We start from the raw sequence: 23837 nt of genomic DNA on the forward strand, positions 1-23837 counted from the left end.
ATGGACGTCAAAACGGCATTCCTTAACGGCTTCCTTAAGGAAGAATTGTATATGATGCAGCCGGAAGGTTTTGTCGATCCTAAGAATGCTAACAAAGTATGCAAGCTCCAGCGCTCAATCTATGGGCTGGTGCAAGCATCTCGGAGTTGGAACATTCGCTTTGATGAGATGATCAAAGCGTTTGGGTTTACACAGACTTATGGAGAAGCCTGTGTTTACAAGAAAGTGAGTGGGAGCTCTGTAGCATTTCTCATATTATATGTGGATGACATACTATTGATGGGAAATGATATAGAATTCTTGGAAAGTATAAAGGCCTATTTGAATAAGTGTTTTTCAATGAAGGACCTTGGAGAAGCTGCTTATATATTAGGCATCAAGATCTATAGAGATAGATCAAGACGCCTCATTGGTCTTTCACAGAGTACGTACCTTGACAAGATATTGAAGAAGTTCAATATGGATCAGTCCAAGAAGGGGTTCTTGCCTGTATTGCAAGGTGTGCAATTGAGCACGGCTCAATGCCCGACCACGGCAGAAGATAGAGAAAAGATGAGTGTCATCCCCTATGCCTCGGCCATAGGGTCTATTATGTATGCCATGCTGTGTACCAGACCTGATGTAAACCTTGCCGTAAGTTTGGTAGGAAGGTACCAAAGTAATCCCGGCATGGAACACTGGACAGCGGTCAAGAATATCCTGAAGTACCTGAAGAGGACTAAGGATATGTTTCTCGTTTATGGAGGTGACGAAGAGCTCGTCGTAAAGGGTTACGTCGACGCTAGCTTCGACACAGATCTGGATGACTCGAAGTCACAAACCGGATACGTGTATATTTTGAATGGAGGGGCAGTAAGCTGGTGCAGTTGCAAGCAAAGCGTCGTGGCGGGATCTACATGTGAAGCGGAGTACATGGCGGCCTCAGAGGCAGCACAGGAAGCAGTCTGGATAAAGGAGTTCATTACCGACCTAGGGGTGATTCCCAATGCGTCGGGCCCGATGACTCTCTTCTGTGACAACACTGGAGCTATTGCCCTTGCCAAGGAGCCCAGGTTTCACAGGAAGACTAGGCATATCAAGCGTCGCTTCAACTCCATTCGTGAAAGTGTTCAAAATGGAGACATAGATATTTGTAAAGTACATACGGACCTGAATGTAGCAGATCCGTTGACTAAACCTCTCCCTAGAGCAAAACATGATCAACACCAGAACGCTATGGGTGTTCGATTCATCACAATGTAACTAGATTATTGACTCTAGTGCAAGTGGGAGACTGTTGGAAATATGCCCTAGAGGCAATAATAAATGGTTATTATTATATTTCTTTGTTCATGATAATTGTCTATTGTTCATGCTATAATTGTATTATCCGGAAATCGTAATACATGTGTGAATACATAGACCACAACGTGTCCCTAGTAAGCCTCTTGTTGACTAGCTCGTTGATCAACAGATAGTCATGGTTTCCTGACTATGGACATTGGATGTCATGGATAACGGGATCACATCATTAGGAGAATGATGTGATGGACAAGACCCAATCCTAAGCATAGCACAAAAGATCGTGTAGTTCGTTTGCTAGAGCTTTTCTAATGTCAAGTATCTTTTCCTTAGACCATGAGATCGTGCAACTCCCGGATGCCGTAGGAGTGCTTTGGGTGTGCCAAACGTCACAACGTAACTGGGTGACTATAAAGGTGCACTACGGGTATCTCCGAAAGTGTCTGTTGGGTTGGCACGGATCGAGACTGGGATTTGTCACTCCGTATGACGGAGAGGTATCTCTGGGCCCACTCGGTAATGCATCATCATAATGAGCTCAATGTGACTAAGGAGTTAGCCACGGGATCATGCATTACGGTACGAGTAAAGAGACTTGCCGGTAACGAGATTGAACAAGGTATTGGGATACCGACGATCGAATCTCGGGCAAGTAACATACCGATTGACAAAGGGAATTGTATACGGGATTGATTGAATCCTCGACATCGTGGTTCATCCGATGAGATCATCGTGGAACATGTGGGAGCCAACATGGGTATCCAGATCCCGCTGTTGGTTATTGACCGGAGAGGCGTCTCGGTCATGTCTGCATGTCTCCCGAACCCGTAGGGTCTACACACTTAAGGTTCGGTGACGCTAGGGTTGTAGAGATATGAGTATGCGGAAACCCGAAAGTTGTTCGGAGTCCCGGATGAGATCCCGGACGTCACGAGGAGTTCCGAAATGGTCCGGAGGTGAAGAATTATATATAGGAAGTCAGTTTTGGCCACCGGGAAAGTTTCGGGGGTTATCGGTATTGTACCGGGACCACCGGAAGGGTCCCGGGGGTCCACCGGGTGGGGCCACCTATCCCGGGGGGCCCCATGGGCTGAAGTGGGAAGGGAACCAGCCCTTAGTGGGCTGGGGCGCCCCCCTTGGGCCTCCCCCTGCGCCTAGGGTTGGAAACCCTAGGGGTGGGGGGCGCCCCACTTGCCTTGGGGGGCAAGCTTCCCCCCTGGCCGCCGCCCCCCCTTGTAGATGGGATCCAGGGCCGGCGCCCCCCCTCCCAGGGGGCCTATATATAGTGGTGGGGAGGGAGGGCAGCAACACAACAGCCCCTGGCGCCTCCCTCTCCCCCTGCAACACCTCTCCCTCTCGCAGAAGCTTGGCGAAGCCCTGCCGAGATCCCCGCTACATCCACCACCACGCCGTCATGCTGCTGGATCTCCATCAACCTCTCCTTCCCCCTTGCTGGATCAAGAAGGAGGAGACGTCGCTGCTCCGTACGTGTGTTGAACGCGGAGGTGCCGTCCGTTCGGCACTCGGTCATCGGTGATTTGGATCATGGCGAGTACGACTCCATCAACCCCGTTCACTTGAACGCTTCCGCTCGCGATCTACAAGGGTATGTAGATGCACTCCTTTCCCTTCGTTGCTAGTATACTCCATAGATGGATCTTGGTGATGCGTAGGAAATTTTAAAATTCTGCTACGATCCCCAACATTGTGGTGTCGTTGGGAGCCTCCAATTAAGTTGTGGAGATTGCCCCAACCTTGTTTGTAAAGGTCCGGTCGCCGCCTTCAAGGGCACCAATAGTGGAATCACGGCATCTCGCATTGTGTGAGGGTGTGAGGAGAATACGGTGGCCCTAGTGGCTTCTTGGGGAGCATTGTGCCTCCACACCGCTCCTACGGAGACGTACTTCCCCTCAAAAGGAAGGAACTTTGGTAACACATCCTCGTCTTCACCGGCTCCACTCTTGGTTATCTCGTCCCTTTACTTTTGCAAGTTTACTTGTGTTATATCTCTTGCTTGTTTGTGTGCTTGTTGTCATTGCATCATATAGGTTGCTCACTTAGTTGCATATCTAGACAACCTACTTTGATGCAAAGTTTAATTTGGTAAAGAAAAGCTAAAAATTGTTAGTTGCCTATTCACCCCCCCCCTCTAGTCAACTATATCGATCCTTTCACCGAGTGTACCAATGAGCTTTGTGACTATTGTCTCAGATCACAACATGTGACCGGTGACTGCCCACTCCTTTCCGGTCCTAAACCTGGCGTAAACATTTTTGGTGTGTGTTGCAAGGAGTTGATGTTCTTTGAGACACCGGAGGTGGATCCTCTAACGCATGTGGTTGAGAGTTCATTCCCAGCAATGGTCTGGGTTACTAATGGGCAGTTGACTGAGGCTCAGATTGTGAGGCAGCTGCGTGATCTAGTACCAGGTAATTATCAGTGGCATCTGGAAAAACTGGAGGGACAGGCTTACAAGGTGGATTTCCCCACTAAGGAGGATCAGATGCATTTTCTTAAGTGGGGGCTATGCAGAGTTCCAAGTACCAACATTATTATTGCTTTTCATGAGTGCAAGCAGGAAGAACCCGAGGGTACACCTTTAGAGAAGGTGTGGGTACGTTTCTTTGGCGCACCACCAAAACTGATTAAGCACTTTCTGATTGCTTGGAGTTTGGGTTCTATGATTGGCAAGACAGAAAAGGTGGACATGCCTTTCACTCAGGCACAAGGGGCTGCGAGGTTGCTGGTCAGTGTTGTGAGCGTTGAGTTCATACAAGATGTGGTTAGATGGACACATGCTGGAGTCACATATGTGTTAGAGCTTGAGATAGAGGACACCCCGATTTCCCAGGATGGGGATGAGATTCAGGATATGGACACAACTGAGGGGGGCGGAGCCCCCGAGGATCAGGATAAGGGGTCAGATAATTCACCACATGAGCCGGCCAAGGGGCCAATGCGCAACCAGATAAGGCAGATGAATCTGCCAAAGAGGCGACCTCGTCCACAACTCCGATGAACACTCTTCGCTTTGGTTCATTTGGAGCGAGGTCGGCTCCTAGTCGGTTATGGAGCACCAGAGTCGAGGCGGACAACCCGACGGAACTCGAGTTACCACCGGTGTTGGTCCCTGCCTGCGAGGCGGCGACGACACTTGAGGTTTCTGATCCACAGCAGGCACCACAGGGACTACGACGCACTGACAGTGGTCCAGTCGGGATGGGCTCCATGCCTGGTGGGCAGGTGGTCACTTGCGGGTTGATCGCGAGTGGGGGAGGCCATGGGCAGGAGCCTCATTGCGCCCGCCTACACGCGTCCGGTTCGAGCTCTTTGGGAGGGGCACCTGGACAGGAGGTCTGAGGTGCTCCTTCCACCTCGGCGGTCCCAGGCGATCTGGGAGTGAGGTGCGGGCAGGAGCCCTGTGCCTTAACTTCTTCGCAGGACCGTGCCGTGCAGGATGGACAGGGGCCGCGAGGCGCTGTTGGCGGGGGCGGGGGGACTATTGAGCAGGTGGCTCCACGGTCCTCTTCCCCCTTGACCACTGCGGGCGATTTCCACACGACCACGCCCTACCCTCCTTCACCGACATTAGGGAAGGGCGCGGGAGTCGGGAGCATACTCCTCAGGAGAGGACTGTGGAGGAGCTTACCGCTTTCGGCGGGATCACGGACCCGGTGACGGCTGGTAGGCGTGTCAGCAACCGGATCCAGGGACAGCCAGATGCAGACGACCTGCAGCTAGCGCGTGCCAAGAGGGCAGCCATGCTTTGTCATGTCGAGGCTACTACAGGTGGGTCTTTTGATAGTTGTTCAATTTTGCACTTCATAGAAAATGAAATAGTGGATAAGGCAAACGACTTAGGAATTTCTTTGGGATCAAATGAAACCAAGGTCCTCAAATCCGTAAACGATCTTTTAGACTTGGAAGTGGAGAGGGCTTCCAAAATTATTCGAAATCTTGCATCTATCAAACCCATGAATGACAATGAAATGAACAAATTAGGAATGGCTGATCTCGCAACTATATGTGACAATCTTCTGCCTACTGCGGAGGCCGAGGATGAGGAGGAGTCGGAGAATACAGACACGGTAGAGCCTCTCCTGATGGAGGGCGCAGTTTCTGTTGTCGCCGATCCTACTTTCCCGCAGGGTGTTGGGGAGAAGCCTAAACGATCCTGGAAGCGGAAAATTATCCTACTTTGGCAGTACGCAGAAGTGCTCGAGTTAAGCTTAAGAAAAAATTTCATGATGACTCATGAAAGGACTCTTTTGGAATAGCAGAGGTCTATCTGACTTGGCTAAACGAAGGTTCTTAGTGGAGACAACGATAGAACATCACTTAGACGTTATTGCACTTTTGGAAACAAAACGTGATAATTTTACATCACAGTTCCTCCAAACTCTATCTAGTGGTATCGATTTTGACTGGCACATCTTACCTCCTAGAGGAAGATCCGGCGGGATTTTACTAGGAGTGCGGTGTGAGACGCTTGAGGTGCTTAATGTGGTTCAGGGAGACTTTTCGGTTAAGTTTAGGGTGAGATCAAAACTGGATGGGTTCCGGTGGTCTCTGGTAGCTGTCTATGGGGCAGCACAACCTGAATTTAAACCAGATTTTTTTAGCCGATTTGGTGCGGATTTGTGGAGATGAAAATCTGCCATAACTAGTCGGGGGGATTTTAATATAATCAGGAGGAGAGATGAAAAGAATAATGACAATTTTGATGGACGTTGGTCCATGATGTTTAACATGATTATCGAGAGTCTTAATTTGAGAGAAATAGAACTCACCGGTAGACAATTTACATGGGCCAACTCGCTACCCATTCCGACCTATGAAAAGTTGGATAGGGTTCTTGCTAGTGTCGAGTGGGAACAAAAGTACCCTTTGGTGTCGGTCCATGCGATGCAGAGGGCGATCTCAGATCACACACCACTGCTTTTAGACTTGGGTGAGGCTACCCATGTGGCAAATAAAAATAACTTCTCCTTCGAACAAAGCTGGTTTGAGAGAGAAGGATTCTTGGAGATCATTGCACGCGAATGGGCTAAGACGGTTAGTGGAAAGACGCATGTTGAGAGATGGCAAAACAAGATTAGACATCTCCGACAGTTTTTGAGAGGTTGGGCCAGAAATGAGAGTAGGATCTACAAACAAGAAAAAGAGTGTCTTACTCAATTAATTGAGGCACTAGACTTAAAGGCTGAAGACACTTCTTACGGTTAATGAGCAAAGATCCAAGTCCGAGGCTGAGCAAGGTCTACGATCTCTCCTGAGAGAGGAGGAGCTCAAGTGGGCATTGCGTGCTAAAACGCTGAAGGTTGTCCAAGGAGACGACAATACACAATTCTTCCATATGGTTGCAAATGGTAAACATAGGAAGAAGAAAATCATTCAGCTTGAACAGGACGAAGGGACAATAGTGGGGCATGAAAATCTGAAAGCATATATTTCTAATTACTATAAGCAACTTTTTGGACCCCCGAATAAAAGCACGGTGACACTAGATGAATCTGTGATTCATGATATACCCCAATTGCAGGCAGCGAAGAATGATTGTCTCTCTACACCGTTTACTGAGAAAGAGGTTCTCCAGGCAATTTCACAAATGAAACCGTATAAAGCACCGGGACCAGATGGGTTTCCAGCTGAATTCTATAAGAAATGTTGGCATATTATAAAAGATGATCTTATGCCTATGTTTCATGATTTTTTCAACGGTCATTTAGAGTTGTTTCATCTCAACTTCGGTATGATAACGCTGCTACCAAAGAAAGATGAGGCAATTCGGATCGAACAATTCCGACCCATATGTCTGCTGAATGTGAGCTTCAAAATTTTCACAAAGGTTGGAACCAATAGATTGACACAAATAACTCATTCAATGGTCCAACCAAGCCAGACAGTGTTCATGCCAGGGCGACACATACTGGAAGGGGTGGTCGTTTTGCATGAAACGCTTCATGAGATCCACACGAAGAAACTGGATGGGGTTATCTTCAAAGTGGATTTTGAGAAGGCGTATGATAAATTCAAATGGCCTTTTCTTCAGCAGGCAATGCGCATGAAAGGCTTTAGTGAAGCCTGGAGGAACCAAGTGGATACCCAAGTCCAAAAAGGTAGTGTCGGAATCAAGGTGAACGATGATATCGGTCATTATTTTCAGACTCATAAGGGGTTGAGACAAGGGGATTCCATGTCTCCTCTTCTGTTTAATATTGTGGCAGATATGCTGGCCGTCATTATTGGCAGGGCCAAGCAGCATGGCCATGTAGAGGGGTTAGTTCCTCATCTAGTCGATGGAGGGGTATCCATTCTACAGTATGCTGATGACACTATCCTGTTCATGGAACATGACATGGCTAAGGCACGTAATATGAAACTTATCTTATGTCCCTTCGAACAATTGTCTGGCTTAAAAATTAATTTTCATAAGAGTGAGTTATTCTGCTTTGGGAAGGCCAAAGACGAGGAACACACTTATAGACAATTGTTCGGACGTGAATTAGGTGCCTTACCGTTCAGTTACTTGGGTATACCGATCCATCACCATAAGTTATCCAATAAAGAATGGAAGTGTACTGAAGAACGAATTGAGAAAAAACTTAGTTGTTGGAAGGGAAAGCTTATGTCATATGAAGGTCGGCTAGTCCTGATTAACTCGGTATTGACTAGTATGCCGGTGTTTCTACTTTCGTTCTTCGAAATTCCCAAAGGGGTCCGGAAGCGACTTGATTTCTTTAGATCTCGCTTCTTCTGGCAGTCTGATGAAGCCAAAAGGAAATACCGTCTCGCGCGATGGGATATCCTTTGCCGACCTAAAGACCAAGGGGGTCTCGGTATTGAGAACTTAGAAATTAAGAATAAATGTCTTATATGAGCAAATGGCTATATAGACTAGAGACAGAACCGGAGGGTCTGTGGTCACAAATTCTGCGCAATAAGTATTTACACTCGAAAACATTAGCCCAGGTTACCATGAGACCCACTGACTCGCCATTCTGGAAGGTACTTATGAGAACGAAGGACTTGTTTTTTCGTAGGGTCAAATTCTTGGTTGGCAATGGATGTCAACAAGATTTTGGGAGGATACGTGGTTAGGAGAGACGCCTCTGGCCGTCCAATATCCCACCCTTTATAATATTGTGCAACGTAAGGAGGATTACGTAGGAACAGTCCTTCAATCTATTCCCTTGAACATTCAGTTCCGACGAGTGTTAGTTGGTGAGAGATGGAATGTCTGGATGCATTTGATTCGGAGATTGATAAAAGTTCAACTCTTCGACCAGTTGGATTCGATACAATGGAAGTTAACTAAAAATGGGATTTATACGGTGAAATCTTTCTATATGGATTTGATTAACTCTGGCCCAATCCCAAGGTCGCTGCACATCTGGAGGGTTAAGGTTCATTTTCATATTAAAATCTTTATGTGGTTTGTCCACAAGCAAGTGATACTCACAAAGGACAATTTAATTAAGAGGCGATGGATAGGAAGTTCACGGTGCTGTTTTTGTGATCATGATGAAACAATACAACACTTATTTCTTGAATGCCCACTTGCCAAACTACTTTGGAGAACAATTCATATAGCTTTCAACATTAATCCTCCAGTCGATATTGCGTCGTTGTTTGGGACGTGGTTAGCCGGGGTTGAATAGATTACTGCGGCTCGTATTCGGGTTGATATATGTGCACTATTATGGGCTATATGGAACTGCAGGCTTTAACTTTCTTGCAGGTCATATTGAGAGCTACAGCTTGGATCCGTACGTGGTCCTTGCTCACTCCTATGGACTCCAGGGAGCCTTTGGTTACTGGGTGCAACCAATGGGAGATGGTAGCTCGGGTTATCTTCAACCGGTTCGGATGGTGCTCGCATAACAGGATAGGAGTCTAGGGAGCTTATCCTTCATATTACCGTATCAGTTGCCTTTGTCAGCATATAATTTTCTTTTTTTACTTTTGCTTTGCTCCGTTTGCGAGCTGTAAGACTATTATAACGGTACTTTGTGGATTTTTAATAAAATGATTGCATGCATCACCATGATGCAGAGGCCGGGGGCATGCCTCCATTTCCAAAAAAAGTACACTTACATCTTCAGTAAAAATGGATGGAAAAAATATGTTAGAGGGGACATGCTGTGGCGCATAAACACCTAGCTGCAAGTTCACAATAAATGTACAAAAAGGGGAATTTATATTAAAATGTGAAAAAACATAATTCATCAAATACAAATTACAAAGATGAAGCTAATATAATACAACGGATAATAATTTGGATAAACTCCCACTAGATCTAGAATAATATGCTTTGGTAGTTCGTGAGCACAGACGTTGTCACACCTGCTTCTATAGTATACTCGAGATATATGGGAATTTTTTGAAGTGATCCGCCTTACCTGCTAAGAGACTGAAGTGTGATTACTCGTAAAGAAATGTCGAGACATGTCCAAAAACCTATAAAGCAGAAAAGAATACAAGCAGAGAAATGTCGAAACATGTCCAAAAACCTATAAAACAGAAAAGAATACAAGCATACGTATATGAATGCAGGGTAAGGAAAATAAAACAATAATGAATCTAGTGTCCATTTGCATAGTTAGAACCATTGTCCGTAGCAAACATAATTAAAACCACAGAACACAAACTCTTATTAGTTAGTTTTCTATGAATCCAGATCTTCACTGTGGTTGGGGACATATAGTAAAGAAAAGTCAATAATTAAGGTTTGTATCACCATAGATTGGATCAACTTTTCGCAACACATTGGCCTGTCAGTTTCAAGGAAGGAAGGAATAAGTAAAAGTTGAGAAGATGCATGAGAATTCTGCAGAAGAAATAAAGCAGGACATCACCACCGAGCATCCTTTCATCAGCCCCTGGTTTTTCACATCCCCCGTGGATTTGGCTATTGAAACCATGTTGACATAGATTAATTATAAGAACTAACCCCCACACCAAGCTATCTTCACTGTTTACTGAGAGAGCTACGTGGAAGAGGGACCAAACCAAGAATATTATCTCTCTTTATTAGTAAGAAAAAGTAGGTATATAGATTTGCAAGTACAGCTACCGAACCTCGGGTCTCTTTATTTCTTATTTGCAAGTGCAGCCATCGAACCATGGGTCTATTTATTTCTTATTTGCAAGTGCAACCATCGAACCTTAGGTCTCTTTATTTCTTATTTGCAAATGCAGCCACCGAATCTCGGGTCTCTTTGTTTCTTATTATTTGAAATATGGCCATCGAACTTACGCCTCATCCTCATTTTGTTATTTCTCAAGGCACCTTATTGATTCTCTCGACAACTTGCAATGCGTATAAATCGATGAGATTTGCTATAAAGGGGTGAGGCGGTACTATTTAACTGTTAAGCAAAACATACGACCCCCTCGCATGAGATTAGTTTTTGCTGACCATGAAAGTTGAGGAGGGCCATGGATGTGGCCCATTACAACGATGTTCGAAGGTGGTGATGTACGAACCCTTTTTTATCTAGACAAAGCTCCGGCTAAATGCAAGCGTACATGCTAGCCGATCGATCAAATTGATGTCTAGCCAATGGCATAAAAATCATACGTGCCATGAAGTTCATGGCAGGATGGACAATAGATGGAAATTAAAAATGATAGTTTGCATGTTAAAAGGAAAACTTTTGTATCTCGTCTCAAGATTGAACTGAGTTGGTTACAACATAGAAAACTACACCTCCGGACATGAGTTCCAGTCCCACATCTTAGTCTACTTTTTCAGTGATTATTAGAAGCATGTTTGCTCTTCGCCAAAAAAAAAAAAAAAAAGAAGAAGCATGTTTACGGTCCAACGTGTAGCTGAGCGCGAGCGAATGTCTAGGTGGCGCATCACATGTGGTGGAGGATTAGCGGATTGGAATTTTTGAGCAAGTGATTGGATTGGCCCAGGCGGCGACACGTGCCGTTATGACCAATAAACACAGGGATTTTCTGCAAATATTAAAAATCCTGATAAGTGTCACACGTGTGACACGAACACATGGCAGATCTGAATGTTTTTTATGACAAATTTAGTGAGTGTGACGGGATGGCAACTTTAGTTGTCAAGCATGACAACTTTCTTTTCGGAAAAGGACTTGTGCGTTTATTTTATTTTAATGGGCAACAGGCATAGTGCATTTTTTTAGAATCACAGGTCTCGGGTTTTTCTTTTTGAGGCTTACAGGTCGTGTGCGAGAGCTCCTATGTGGCGCACCACGCGCTGAGAATGCAGCGGGCGCACACACCCCACTCCCCCCTTCACGCCCTTCGGGGCCGGCCAATGTGCGGCTGGCACGCCACCTGTTTTTTTTTGTCTTTTCCTATGCTTTTTTTTTCTTTTTTCAATAATTCAGGATATCAACAGCTTCTAAATTTCAGTAAAAGTTGCTAATTCTGAAAAAAACAATCGTGATTTCGATATTATTTTAAAAATGTGCTCGGGAAATCAAAAGATGATCATGAATTTGTAAAAAAAATGTTCACAAATTTAAAAAATGTTCACGAATTTTAAAAAAATGTTCATGATTTCAAAAAAATGTCCATGCATTCGCGAGATGTTCACTAATTTGCAAAAAATATACATGATTACAAAATATTCACAAATTTCAAAAGTGTTCACGAATTTAAAAAACTGTTCATAATTTCAAAAAAAGTTCATACATTCGTGAAATGTACATGAATTTTCAGAAAATGTTCATGATTACAAAAAACTTGTCTTGAATTTAATATAATGTTCATGGTTCAAGAAAATGTTGGTGAATTCAAAAAGTGTTCACAAATTTGTAAAAAATGTTCATGATTCCAAATGAATTAACTTTTGTTGAATTTAATGAACCTATTTTGAACATCGATGAACAAATTTGGCATTTGATGAACATTTTTTTATTTTAAGAACAAAAATTGTGTTAGAGAAAAAAATTGGGAAAAATTATGAACAAAATTTTTAATTCAGTGAATTTTTTTTGAATGTGATGAACATTTTTTGAATCTGATGAACAAAAAATTCAATGAAAAAAGGAACCGATGAACATTTTTTTTAGTTTGATAAAAAACATTTGAATTTTGATGAACATAACTTAAATCTGATGAACAAAAAAATGAATTGGATGAACATTTTTTGGATTGTTGAATATTCTTTTGCACGGTTGAACATTTTTTGAATTCGATGAACAAAAAAGATGTTAATGAATTCGAAAATAAAAAAATGCCAAAAACAGTCAAAAAGTGAAGAAGAAGAAAATAGAAAAAAGGGAAAGAAAAACGAAAGAAAAAATTGAAAAGAACAGAAAAACGAAAAAACAGTGTAGAAAACATAAAAAACAAAAAAAAACAAAAAGAATAGAACCGGCAGAACCAGAGGAAGGAAAGCGAAGTGGGCCGGTCTGATAACGGAAGGAAAGACGCAGGGGGTACGTGCTACGGTTCTATGCGACGACCTACGCGCCAATATAGGAACCATGCGTGTGTAGGTGCGGCTTGCTCGCGCAAACGCGCACCTCCCATCGGCGCTGGGCCTGGCCCATTTACGGGCCGATGCAGGTGACCGCTTAGAGCATCTCCACTCGCCCCCCTCCCCCCACCCCCAACATGCCCCCAGGGCTCTTTTTTAGCGCCGGCACCGAAAAATCGGCCCAATCGCGCCCCCAGGACCTTGTTTATCGCCGGTTTGGGCCGAAATAATAGCCGGCGAACCCGAGCCGAACCCAAGTCCCCGGGGGCCGCCTGGGGGCGTCGGCCGAAGCAAAAAGGTGCGTGGGTCCGCTCTGTCAGTGAGAGACGGCACTTTTTCCCGCTGATCCCCCGCTTTTCCCCTCCATTTCCCCTCCATCCTCCCCCCTTCTGCCCCTCTTCTCCCGCCATTCTCCTCCCTCTCCCCGCCATCTGGCCGTCATCCCACCATGTCTCTGAAGAAGTATACGGCCCATCGCGCCGCTGCCGTTACCGATGCCACCCAGCCGAAGCAGAGGAAACCGAGGGCGCCGCCGGCAAAACCACCGGCCATGTCGAACGCCGACTGGAAGGCAGAGGTTCGGCGCCGGGAGGTTGTTACCACCGACCGGCGGAATAGGCTCAACGCCAAGAGGGCCCGGCACAGGGCGGCGGCGGTGGAGCAGGTAGAGGCGTCTCGCGCAGGGATGATGAATCCACCCGGCGGCCACGCCCCGCAAGCTGCCTGGAGCCAGCAGAGCGTAAGGTCGCCGGCCATCTTCTTGTCGTTGCCACAGCCCTGGGGGTGCGCACCATCGCCTGGCTACACCGGCGACGACGCACATGGCGGATTCAACCCCAACATCACCTTTCCGCATGGCCACCGCGCCTCACCCTCCAGTCTGAACCCCGACCAGCGCACGCACTCGCCCGCGTTCACCGACGTCCAGTACCCCCGTACACCGCCTCTGTGCCGTGGCGCCTTGCACTTCTCGCAAGCCTCGTCGTTGCATTTCAGCAACCCCGACGCGACGGAAGCCGGCATGGAAGAGATCATCACGAGCGGCTCGGCCGCCGCCGCCTCCCCCGGGTTCCAGGCGCAAGACGATACAACGGACCTCGCCGGCGACATGGACGACGAGCTCGACTATGGCGAGGAGGAGGAGGAGCCGGCGCCTGCGCCGGCGAGGAAAGGAAAAAGAAGAAGTGGCGGGGGGGGGGGGGGCAGGACCGGCGAGCCACGCGTCAAGTGGGCGTCTAAAGAAGACGAGTGCCTCGCCGAAGCATGGAAGACCGTTTGCCTCGACCCGATCACCGGCATGAACCAGAACGCCGACACGTACTGGGAGCGCATCAAGTCGGAGTTTGATGAGCGCAAATTGGTCGACCCCTACTTCGCCACCATCCACATGAAGCGCGGCTCGAAGGCCATGGCGAACCATTGGGCGATCATCCAAACGGCCTGCAACAAATGGCATGGGATCGCCGAGGAGATCGCAGCTCGCCCGAAAAGCGGCGCCAACGTCGAGAGTCAGGTATGCACAGACGCCGGCTCTCGCTTCTTTTCGCCGTGTACGTCGCCGACACTTGTTCTTCGGCGCAGATGGTTCGGATGTTCGCCATGTACCGCCAGGACAGCAACACCGACCAAGAGTTCAAGTACCTCCACGTGTTCTCGCGGATCGAGAAGTGCGAGAAGTGGACGGATATCCGGCGCATCCTCGCCAAGGCCAAGGAGACGTACAAGCCGGACGCGCCCACGCCGGGGGCGGCGGATGGTCGCCCTGACGGCAACAAACGAGCCAAGACGACGAAGGACGCTGCACCGGCTACCGAGCAGCTGCACGCGTCCATCGAGCAGTGCATTGCCGACGCCAAGAACCACGCCGCCCGGAGGGAAGAGAAATCCGAGGTGCGGTGGTCACCGTTGATGACGAACAACGCCGTCAAGCTTGACCTACTCCGGACCAATGTCGCTGCGAAGAAGAAGAACACCAACCTGGCATTCCTGATGGGGGCGGATATGTCGACGATGGACGAGCAGGTCAAGGCGTGGTACTTGGCGGAGCGCGGCCTCATCTTGAACCAGATGTTGTCGACGAACATGCCAACTCCCACGCCGACCCCAACGCCGCCGCCAAGCCCGAGTGATGATGTCTCCACGACGCCCAGCACAGAAGCCGCGCCGACGCCGACCAGCCCGAGCATGCCGACTCCCGCCAGTCCGACGCCGGAGGAGCACGCCGCCGTTTGATGCATTGCCTACGTGTATTTCCTTTTGAACGCCGAACTTTCGAGTATAATTGATCGCCGAACTGTAGCATGGTAATCGCCGAACTTTATGTCAGCCGTTGATCATCGAACTTGTGCCTTTTTTTTAGCGGAAAATGTTAAGTTTGAATTTATACACGTCTTAGCCCGAAACCCAGGCGTGGCTAGGAACTAGATCGCCCCCAACGAAAAAAAAAAGTTCCGGCCGAAGGCCAAACCACAATCGCCGGTGCGCCTGGGGGCCGAACAAGTGAGATGCTCTTACTTTGGAGTCTGGACATTCGCCGCGCTCTATCGCCGTCGCTCCTCGTTCAGTCCCCGGCGATTCAATGGCCACTCTCACCGGAAGTGCCTCTAGCCTCTTCGTGCATGCCTCCGTACTCGCGCGGCATCCTCGCTTCCACGCTCACTCCATTCCACGCGCGCGCGGCGCCATCCATACCTCCGACGCAATACCGGCCTTTCGTGCCCAGCGCCGGCCGCTTCGGCAGGGGCGCGCTCAGGCTGTTCGGCGGAATGCCGACCCGGATGCCGGTTCTTACACCGTTACAGCGGCCGTCGATAAGCTGGTTCGGGCTCGTAGATCAGTCTGGGGACGCGTTCTGACGCGTGTGCGTACCGCGTACGTGCCGGAGCGGCGAGCTGGGTGGTTTCTCGGCCGCGTGAATCCTTGGACCTGGTACGTTGCCTAGGTGCTTCTGATCGTGATTCCTCTCGTATTCTGATAGTGTCCAATACATGGTACTCGTATTATTAAATCTCATCTCATTCCTCTCGAATTTTGGACCAACCAAACATTTTCTTGTCTAGTAGTAATTCAGTAATTCGTCTCCAACTACGGCGGCAGTTAAAATTGTCTGATCCAAAGCAGACAGCCCACAGCACATAGCATCTCACTTAAATGGGAACCATTTCAATACTTCACCGAGAAATGACAACCATTCCACTCGTTTATACTTTGCCGCGTGCTTGTCAAACTTAAGCATATGGGGTATAATACTTATAGAAATATCTCAAGAAAGATGAATTTCCTAAAATAATCCTTAAAGAAGTAGTACGTATAGCTTAAAATGGCGACCTGTTAAGACTGTTATTTTGGGACCCGGGCGACTTGGTGCTCGCTGTCAAGGTCGTGGTCTCGTGGAGATGTCTATTGGTATCCATGGCAGCTGTAATTACTAGAACAATACGAGAACCAGTACATATAAACGGGGCAGTTGGGCTGAATTGTTGTTGTGTATGGCCTTGTTCACCAATCACCAAGCATGTGCCTCCTGGACTCTGCAAAGGTACTCTTGGACATGACATTTCGAATTAACGGTGCCGACTGGATTTGCCTTTCGGATTAAATATGTTGATAATCTGGAGTTAGCTTCCTCGTTGCCTTCGTCCACTATGCAGCTATAGCACATTAGTTAGTGCATACAAAGATGATCTTAAAATATATAGGAAGCATTGTGCTGTAATCTCTTGCGGTTCACCAGAAACGAGGAGTTTTCTGTATGCCAATGTTAGAAAACAACCATACTTAGTAAGTTAGTATCATTCTAACCATTTTGTACCAACTATCAACAATTATCAAACTTACTATCATGATATCATGATAACATCCCTGGCGTTTTTCTTGTTCACCTCTAAACAACTTTTATCGATTTTTTACCAGTTCTTGTTTGTGTCATTGTTCAAATGTGTACAGATTCTTTTTTGTGTGTGCAGATTTTTTTTGGGGTGGGGGGGGGGGGGGGGGGGGGGGGGGCGAGTTGTTCATGTGTATTGTAGTGAAAATTTCCATGTACAAGATTAGTGGGCCGAGTACAACTAAGAAAACATGCCACAAGAATCTCCTGGCTGAACACTAATAATGACAGATATGAATGCAAAACATGGGCAGCTTTGGCTTGATTAGAATATTGCCTCTGGTACATGACCCCGCCCGAAGTACAACTTCTCGTTGATTGCTCTAAGATTATCGGAAGTAGTAGTTCTAGTGAAACTAAGAAAGTTAAAACTACATCGTGCTCGAAAATGCAAAGATTGTCTATCATGTTTTTAGTTCATTGTATTTTGGCTGATCTTTGCATATGCCTATATTGACCAGGCAGGAGACTACTTCCATGACAGTTGGCCTCGAAAACTGATTTTGGTCGACACATTTGCAAGCGGCTTCAAGAACCTTCAGCATTTGCTCTTCGTATCCTGTTCCTCTAAGTGTTGGATCCAAGACCTCAACTTGCCTTTCCTCGGACCTCATCTGCAGCACCCATGGGACAAGTTCTTTTGATGTTGATAGGACTGGAACAGGTCGCATTCCAGTGAGCAGCTCAAGCAGTACTACTCCGAAACTGTACATATCGCCTCTCAATGTAGCAACCCATGCTTGCCCATACTCAGGGGGAATGTAACCCATAGTACCGACAAGTTCAGTTGTTACATGAGTTTGGTTGGGAAGAATCAATCTGGCTAGCCCAAAGTCTGCAACATAAGCTTTAAATTCTTTGTCCAGTAGGATATTACTGGATTTGATGTCTCGATGGACAATTTGAGGGTTGCAGACATCATGGATATGAGAAAGTCCCAGGCTAGCTCCTTTTGCGATCTTCAGCCGAGTCGGCCAGTCAAGAGATGAGCTAGCATCATCATCCTTGTTATGCAGCCAATCATCCAGGCTTCCATTCTCCATGTAGGAATATACGAGAAACCTTGAGTTTCCCTGGATGCAGTAACCCCACAGAGGTACAAGATTTTCATGTTGTGCCATGGAGAGAGCATCAACCTCGGCAGTGAACTCTCTTTCCATCAGACACATTTCATCGTTTAGCTTTTTAATTGCCAGCTTGGAGCCATCAGGTAGCTCTGCCTTGTAGACTAACCCATACCCTCCACATCCAATGATGTTTTCCTTGTCAAAGTTGTTCGTAGCTTTCAAAATGTCATTGAATTTGAGCTTGTTTTCTTCACCCTGGCCTTGCGCCATCCGCGTCACCACTAATGTTTGCTCTGAACTAGAGTAGAATGAAGTTGCTTCAGCTTCTCCGTTACTTTCCCTTCTATTCTTTGCCCTAAAACCCTTCTGCCTGATTGAGACAAGGAGACACGCCAGAAACAGAAGAATTGTGATCCCACCGAAGAACACACCAAATGCAATCGCAAAAACAGCCTTCCTATCTCGTTTTTTTCTGGTGGACATAGATAATGAATCTGAACCACATTTGTGAGTGAGCACAGAGCCACACAGCTTTGGATTCCCATCGAAACTAGAATTCTGGAATGTATTAAACTGGCCTCCAGATGGAATAGGCCCTTCTAGGTCATTGTTTGAAATGTTGAATGCTGAAAGGAAGTTCAGGCTATTCAATTCAGCTGGGATAGCACCTGTGAGGTTGTTGCTGGACAAGTCTAGCAGTTGCAACTTTGTCAGGTTGCAAATAGATTGGGGGATCTGCCCAGATAACTTGTTGAAGCTGAGATCAAGTAAAGCAAGCACTTTCAACTGACCAATCTGTTCGGGAATCAAACCTGTGAAGTTGTTGTTGCTCAGATTCAACATTGTTGGGAAAGATGTAACAACACGGTATTGAAGTGATGGACCATCATATACAGGCAGCTCAAAGATCCTTGGGTCCAGATGAGTTGCGTTTTCAGTTGATTTTAGCATTGGCATCTCCATCAAGGTTAATGGGGTTTCTCCTGTAAGACTATTATTTGACACATCCACAAAGAAGAGATGGCTTAGGGAGTTTATCCAGCCTGGTATTGGTCCTGTGAGTTGATTGCTATTTAAAAGTAACATCCCCAAATTTCTGAGCCTTGATATCCATAGAGGTATTGTTCCATACAATTGGCAACCTCCAATGCTCAAAACCTGAAGATTCTCAAAGCCATCAATTATGTCATCCTCTGGCATGCGCTCCCCCCTGAAGTTGTTCCTGATAAGTAGGGTGGTAAGATTCGTGCTGCTCTTGAGGATCTGAATTGCATTTGTGATGTTTGTGAAATTGTTTTTACCAAGTGACAAGAAGGAGAGATACTTCAGATTGCCTATTCTCGATGAGAGCTGCCCATGTAAGTTGTTGCTTGATAGCCGCAGTGCAGTCAGATTACTGCATGAGTATAGGCTTTCTGGAACTGTACCTGTGAAGCTGTTTAACCAAAGATCTAATGTTTTTAGATTGGGCAGGTTGGAGAAATTGACCTTGGTAAGCTCTCCACTGAGGTTGTTGCTCTTGAGGTCAACTATTATGAGATTTGTGCAGTTGCTAAGAGAAGACGGGAGCTTCCCTGACATGTTGTTGTTGCCCAAATGGAACTCTTCCAGTCTCTTGAGCTGGCCTATATAATCTGGAATCTTGCCACTGAAGTTGTTTCTTCCAAGATCAAGGACTACAAGATTTCTGAGGTTGGCTATGTTTGTACCATCAATAGCTCCATGTAATCCATTGTTAGGAAAAGACAGGTGTTCCAACGAGGTAGCATTGAAAAGTTCATCTGGGAGTGTTCCACCGAGGTTGTTATACCCGGCCCTGAGCTCTCTCAGCTTGGAGCAATCACCAAGTCCTGGGGGGATGCTGCCACTGAATTTGTTGAAACACAGATCCAGCAGAGCGAGGGATGGCGAGGTGCTACAGAGTTGAGTTGGTATCTGCCCAGTAAAGCTGTTATTGCTGGCATTGATTGCAATCAGATTCTCCATTGTTTTCCATGTGGTGGATGGAAACTGTCCTGCAAATAAGTTGCTTGAGATGTTTAGTACCTGCAGAGGCCTGCCAGGGGTTGACGATGGCAGCTCTTGGAGTGTTCCGTTGAGCTGGTTAAAGCTAACATCAAGGGTAGTAATGCTGCTGGACGATAGCAATTCCAGCGGCAGACCACCGGACAACGAATTGCCAGAGAGATCAAGGTACTGCAGCCCAATGAGGATCCCAAGGGATTGTGAGATGTGCCCCTCAAGGCCCTTCGAAGGCAGCAAGACAGCGGTGACCGTCCCATCTTGCCTGCAGGTGATCCCTTCCCACTTGCAGCAATCCGTGCCATTCTGCCATGAGGCAGCAAGGCCGCCGTCTTGTGAGAGCTCGGCAAGGAACTGGAGAAGGGCGCCCTTCTCCTGCTCCATGCAGGAACTGATAGGAGAGGCCAAGCAGACCAGCAGCACAAGAGTAAGGCCAAAGGAAGGTATGCCTAATATTTTGCTGCATTTCTTGTTGGAGAAATGGAGTGTCTGCATGGTTTTCTGGTGAAACTAGCATGTAAGCAAGAGCTAAAGTTGTGCCCTGACTGGATGCATCAATGGTGGTCTAATCATGAAAGCGTGTGATGGGGAAGGAACGAAGCAGATTTTGCTCCCATTTTATTTCGTCCACTTGTAGTCGTAGTCACCATGAAGGAAATCAAGGTCATGAAAATTGGATTTTACACAACTGCCACCAGCACACCAGCAGCTTCCTAGTTCACACCGACGTTTCATTATTCCACTATTGTCTGCTGTAATCTACTGACAAAGTCAACTGTCCAATCTTCCTGAACGCCGCCCGTACAGAAAAAAAACTGCATTGTAGATTGTGTAGCCGTCCTTGACTCAGTCCTTACTTAATTTGTACAACATGCCTTAATCTACTCACTTCTCTTACCGGCTTCAAAACAACTCTAAGCTCTTCCCGCTAGAACTTGACCAGAAAATTTACTTCTTGACGCATCTTTGCCTTTTTGTGAACAGGGAAAGGCCTGTTTTGAAAGGAAAGGAAGAGGTGGGTAACGATTTGCAGAATATTCTGAAAGGTGCTTGCGATGGCGAGCAGCAATCTTTGTTGCTTAATGGACGGGGTGGATGGTTGACCTGCTGGTGATCTGTTCTCTCTTCCTTCCTCTTGACCTGACGGGTTACTTGCCCTTATCATTCGAGCGAGCTTCGTCTGATGTTTACGTTTGCTGTTGTTTTTCGTTCTCCTGGCTCCACTGTCGCACTTATTATATTGTGGTTCGGAAACGATTCGAAGTAAACTGGGTAGCGTGTGAGTTTTGGCAGTGGCAGGCTGGTTGATCAGTTGGCTCGGATCATGCTGGTATGGTCATGGTCTTTAGGGACAGAACCATGTCTTTATCTTAGAAATATTTTAAGTTGGTAGCGGAACGTCCACCCTCATCGAGATTATCTTTTATTAAAGCTATTAACATTGCCAGTTGTCAACCATTATGTGGACATAAGATCGATTCAACTGTTGTATAGTTTGAGATAATTTTTAAATTTTGCACACAGTTATGGGTTATGATGGCAACAAGCTTTTAAATGACTGAGCATTTTCCTTTTCATATCGATTTAGTTTTAGTTCATGGGTGATGATTTCTTTATTATTTGAGTTGGAAGTTCTTGGGTCATGATTGATGATACTAGGTGCACTATATCATTATTGTTACAACTATTATTATTTAGATGATGCACTCTATCATTGATAATTATATATGTGGTTACAATTTTCCTCTTCTAATTAGGAGAAAAAATAGCATGTGCCAGGGGGGCATGTAGTTTTGACTCCTGAGCTCACATGCACCCTTGTGAACAATAAAAATCCAAAAAAATATAAAAAAAACATGTTTGAGTGTTCTACCTACATGCAAAAATTTGTGAATAAATGAAATCAGTGGTTCCGTGAAAAAATATTGGTGCTCTAAAATGGTCATTTTTGAAGCATTGATTTTCCCCATTTGCACAGGACACCATAGATGTCACTTTTTGAGGAAAAGCTTGAAAACAGACTTCTCATAAAATTTTGGTTGCTGTTTTTCCTCGGATTTTACCGACCTGGGTGTATGTGAGCTCGGTAATACCTTTTTTTTCGAAACCTCGGGAGTAGAATTTAATTTTCTGTGTCAGGCACTATACGATGAAGGCTTTCAGAAACTTCAGCGCTGGCATCGCTTCCTTTTTGCTGTCAGGTTTAGTATGTACTTGCATCGCTGATCTCTCTGTTTTTCTTTTTCTGCTAGTGCCGACTGAAGAACATGCTGTGTGGGCACAAAAGGCAAGGACACAACACACAGGATCAAGCGACACTGAGTATTTTGCCGTGTCAGGCTGGGGATCAAGCGTGTGTTTCAACATGTTGATGTACCTGGGCTCCACAACATGCGGCAGTCGAGACTTTCGTTAGAGCATGGTTAATAGTATAGCCAGCTGCTGGCTATAAGACAGTGTCATATCATTTACAACCTATCTTATAGTCAACGTGTACAATAGTAGATCAAAAGAGTGTACTATTTTTTTATTATGTGGCCTACATTTCATTCTCACAAAGTGCTTAGGAGCACGTGCTAGAGCCTAGAGCTGGCTCTTCACGAAGAGTCCGCTCATCTTCTCTCTCCTCTTCTCTTTTCTCCAACTAAGCAGAAATATACTAGTTGCATTAAAAAAAGCAGAAATATACTAGTTGCCATTGACTCAGCTCTATTGTACTTCCTCTTACAGAAAGCGGAAAAAATTCCTATATGACCGGGTTGTACCCAGCCCATCGTGAGACCCTACCCAGCGAATCTCAACACAGCCGCCAATTAATTAATCCTCTAGTTCCAACCGCTAATCCCGTTCCTATTCCAAACATCCAGCCGCTACCATATCTGGATCCCCTTTCCTTTCTCCGGCGTCCACGCCGCCGCCGCAAGCTCAAACCTTTTCCTGAACCCGCTTTCTTTCTGTGGCGTCTACTCTCGCTCATCGTCGCCGCTGCAAGCTATCTGTCGCAGAAGCACCAGAGCTCCATCCCTGTTGTTTTCCCCCGCCGTCCAAGATCAAGTTCCTCGCCGCCTGGGCAGCCACCGGCGCTCCGTCCATGGCCACCTCCTCAGCTCTGCTCCGCTGGATGTGTCCTAGTTACTCCACATTGACCTGCTGGCTGCATCTTTGCAAACGTATAACTTGAAGGAGAGAGCATGTCTGTTCATTTGCTGGTTGCAACACAAGCACATAACTATGTGCTCTCTCCGTCTGCATCCTTTTATTCTGCTGGATATGTTCGTGTTGGAGTAATCCTTTTATTCATTGACAATGGAGCAAAAAGAAGATGCACAGACATTGTTGTTCGGTCAACACTGACGGAAGACGATCAGCAGGACGGCAAAAGGATTACACATTGTGTTGTTGAAGTCAAGTAGTTTGGGATAGTTGATGATTTGTTCAGTTTTCTTCAGAAATTTCTCTCTTAAGTTAAGATAGGATAGTTTTGATGCGGATTGTGGAGCTTTTCTGTTGTATAGTATAAATGAGTTTGATGTACACTCTGAATAAAAGCTCCTCGTAGTCAAAGCTCCTCGTGTATCTGTTGTCAAGAATTTTTATCAGCCAAGAATACAACCTACAAGCTCACATGCATATCCATTTCCACAAATAGTGTTTCTATCCTGAAACATATAACTTTGTATTGAGGAACCAACAAGAAACAAACAAGACATGCTAGTAGGTTGACATGTCCAGCTACCTAGCCTCAAGAAACCCACAAGACTCATCCCTGCTAGGTAGCAACATATGCAGCGGCGATGATCACTTGCCCTTTCACATGGATAATCACAACGTTAAGCCCAAATAACAAGCCTGAATTGTTGACAACATATCAAGGCAAATGTCATAAGCTTTCATTGATATGCACATCAAATTCGTTTACACCATGGGCCACATCTTGTATGAACAAAATTCGGAAGAAAAAGAGCTGCCTATGTTCAGTTTTTGACAGCTCATGTCAAACAACAATTTACAGGGAGCATGCTGATTGTTAGTAATACACCGGCGGCCAAAAACTTTTCCGCAACCAAGGGTTGCGTGCAGCATGCTTAGTGTGCCAGCGGTGCGGCGAGTGGAG

At 46.2% G+C, this 23837-nt stretch overlaps 2 protein-coding genes across 2 annotated transcripts; one reads left to right on the plus strand and one right to left on the minus strand.

The window, feature by feature from the left end:
- The first annotated feature begins 15194 nt into the window (after positions 1–15194).
- LOC123143863 (uncharacterized) lies at positions 15195–22252 on the plus strand. The gene is made up of 2 exons (XM_044562866.1): positions 15195–15676; positions 20708–22252. The coding sequence occupies exons 1-2, from the start codon at positions 15327–15329 to the stop codon at positions 20835–20837; spliced, it is 480 nt and encodes a 159-aa protein (XP_044418801.1). The 5' UTR covers positions 15195–15326; the 3' UTR covers positions 20838–22252.
- Positions 16986–20287, minus strand: LOC123143860 (tyrosine-sulfated glycopeptide receptor 1-like). Its single transcript, XM_044562864.1, has one exon. It carries the CDS (start codon positions 20216–20218, stop codon positions 17039–17041), a length of 3180 nt encoding a protein of 1059 aa, XP_044418799.1. The 5' UTR covers positions 20219–20287; the 3' UTR covers positions 16986–17038.
- Positions 22253–23837: the final 1585 nt, after the last annotated feature.

Source organism: Triticum aestivum, chromosome 6D, assembly GCF_018294505.1.
Source record: "Triticum aestivum cultivar Chinese Spring chromosome 6D, IWGSC CS RefSeq v2.1, whole genome shotgun sequence".
Taxonomy (NCBI): Eukaryota; Viridiplantae; Streptophyta; class Magnoliopsida; order Poales; family Poaceae; genus Triticum; species Triticum aestivum.

Bases quoted from the DNA above. Each gene is read 5' to 3' on its own strand.
- LOC123143863 (XM_044562866.1), top strand. From the start codon at position 15,327: ATGGCCACTCTCACCGGAAGTGCCTCTAGCCTCTTCGTGCATGCCTCC. The intron at 15,677-20,707 runs GTACGTTGCCTA...TTTTGTGAACAG, and splicing joins CGCGTGAATCCTTGGACCTG to GGAAAGGCCTGTTTTGAAAG.
- LOC123143860 (XM_044562864.1), bottom strand. From the start codon at position 20,218: ATGCAGACACTCCATTTCTCCAACAAGAAATGCAGCAAAATATTAGGC.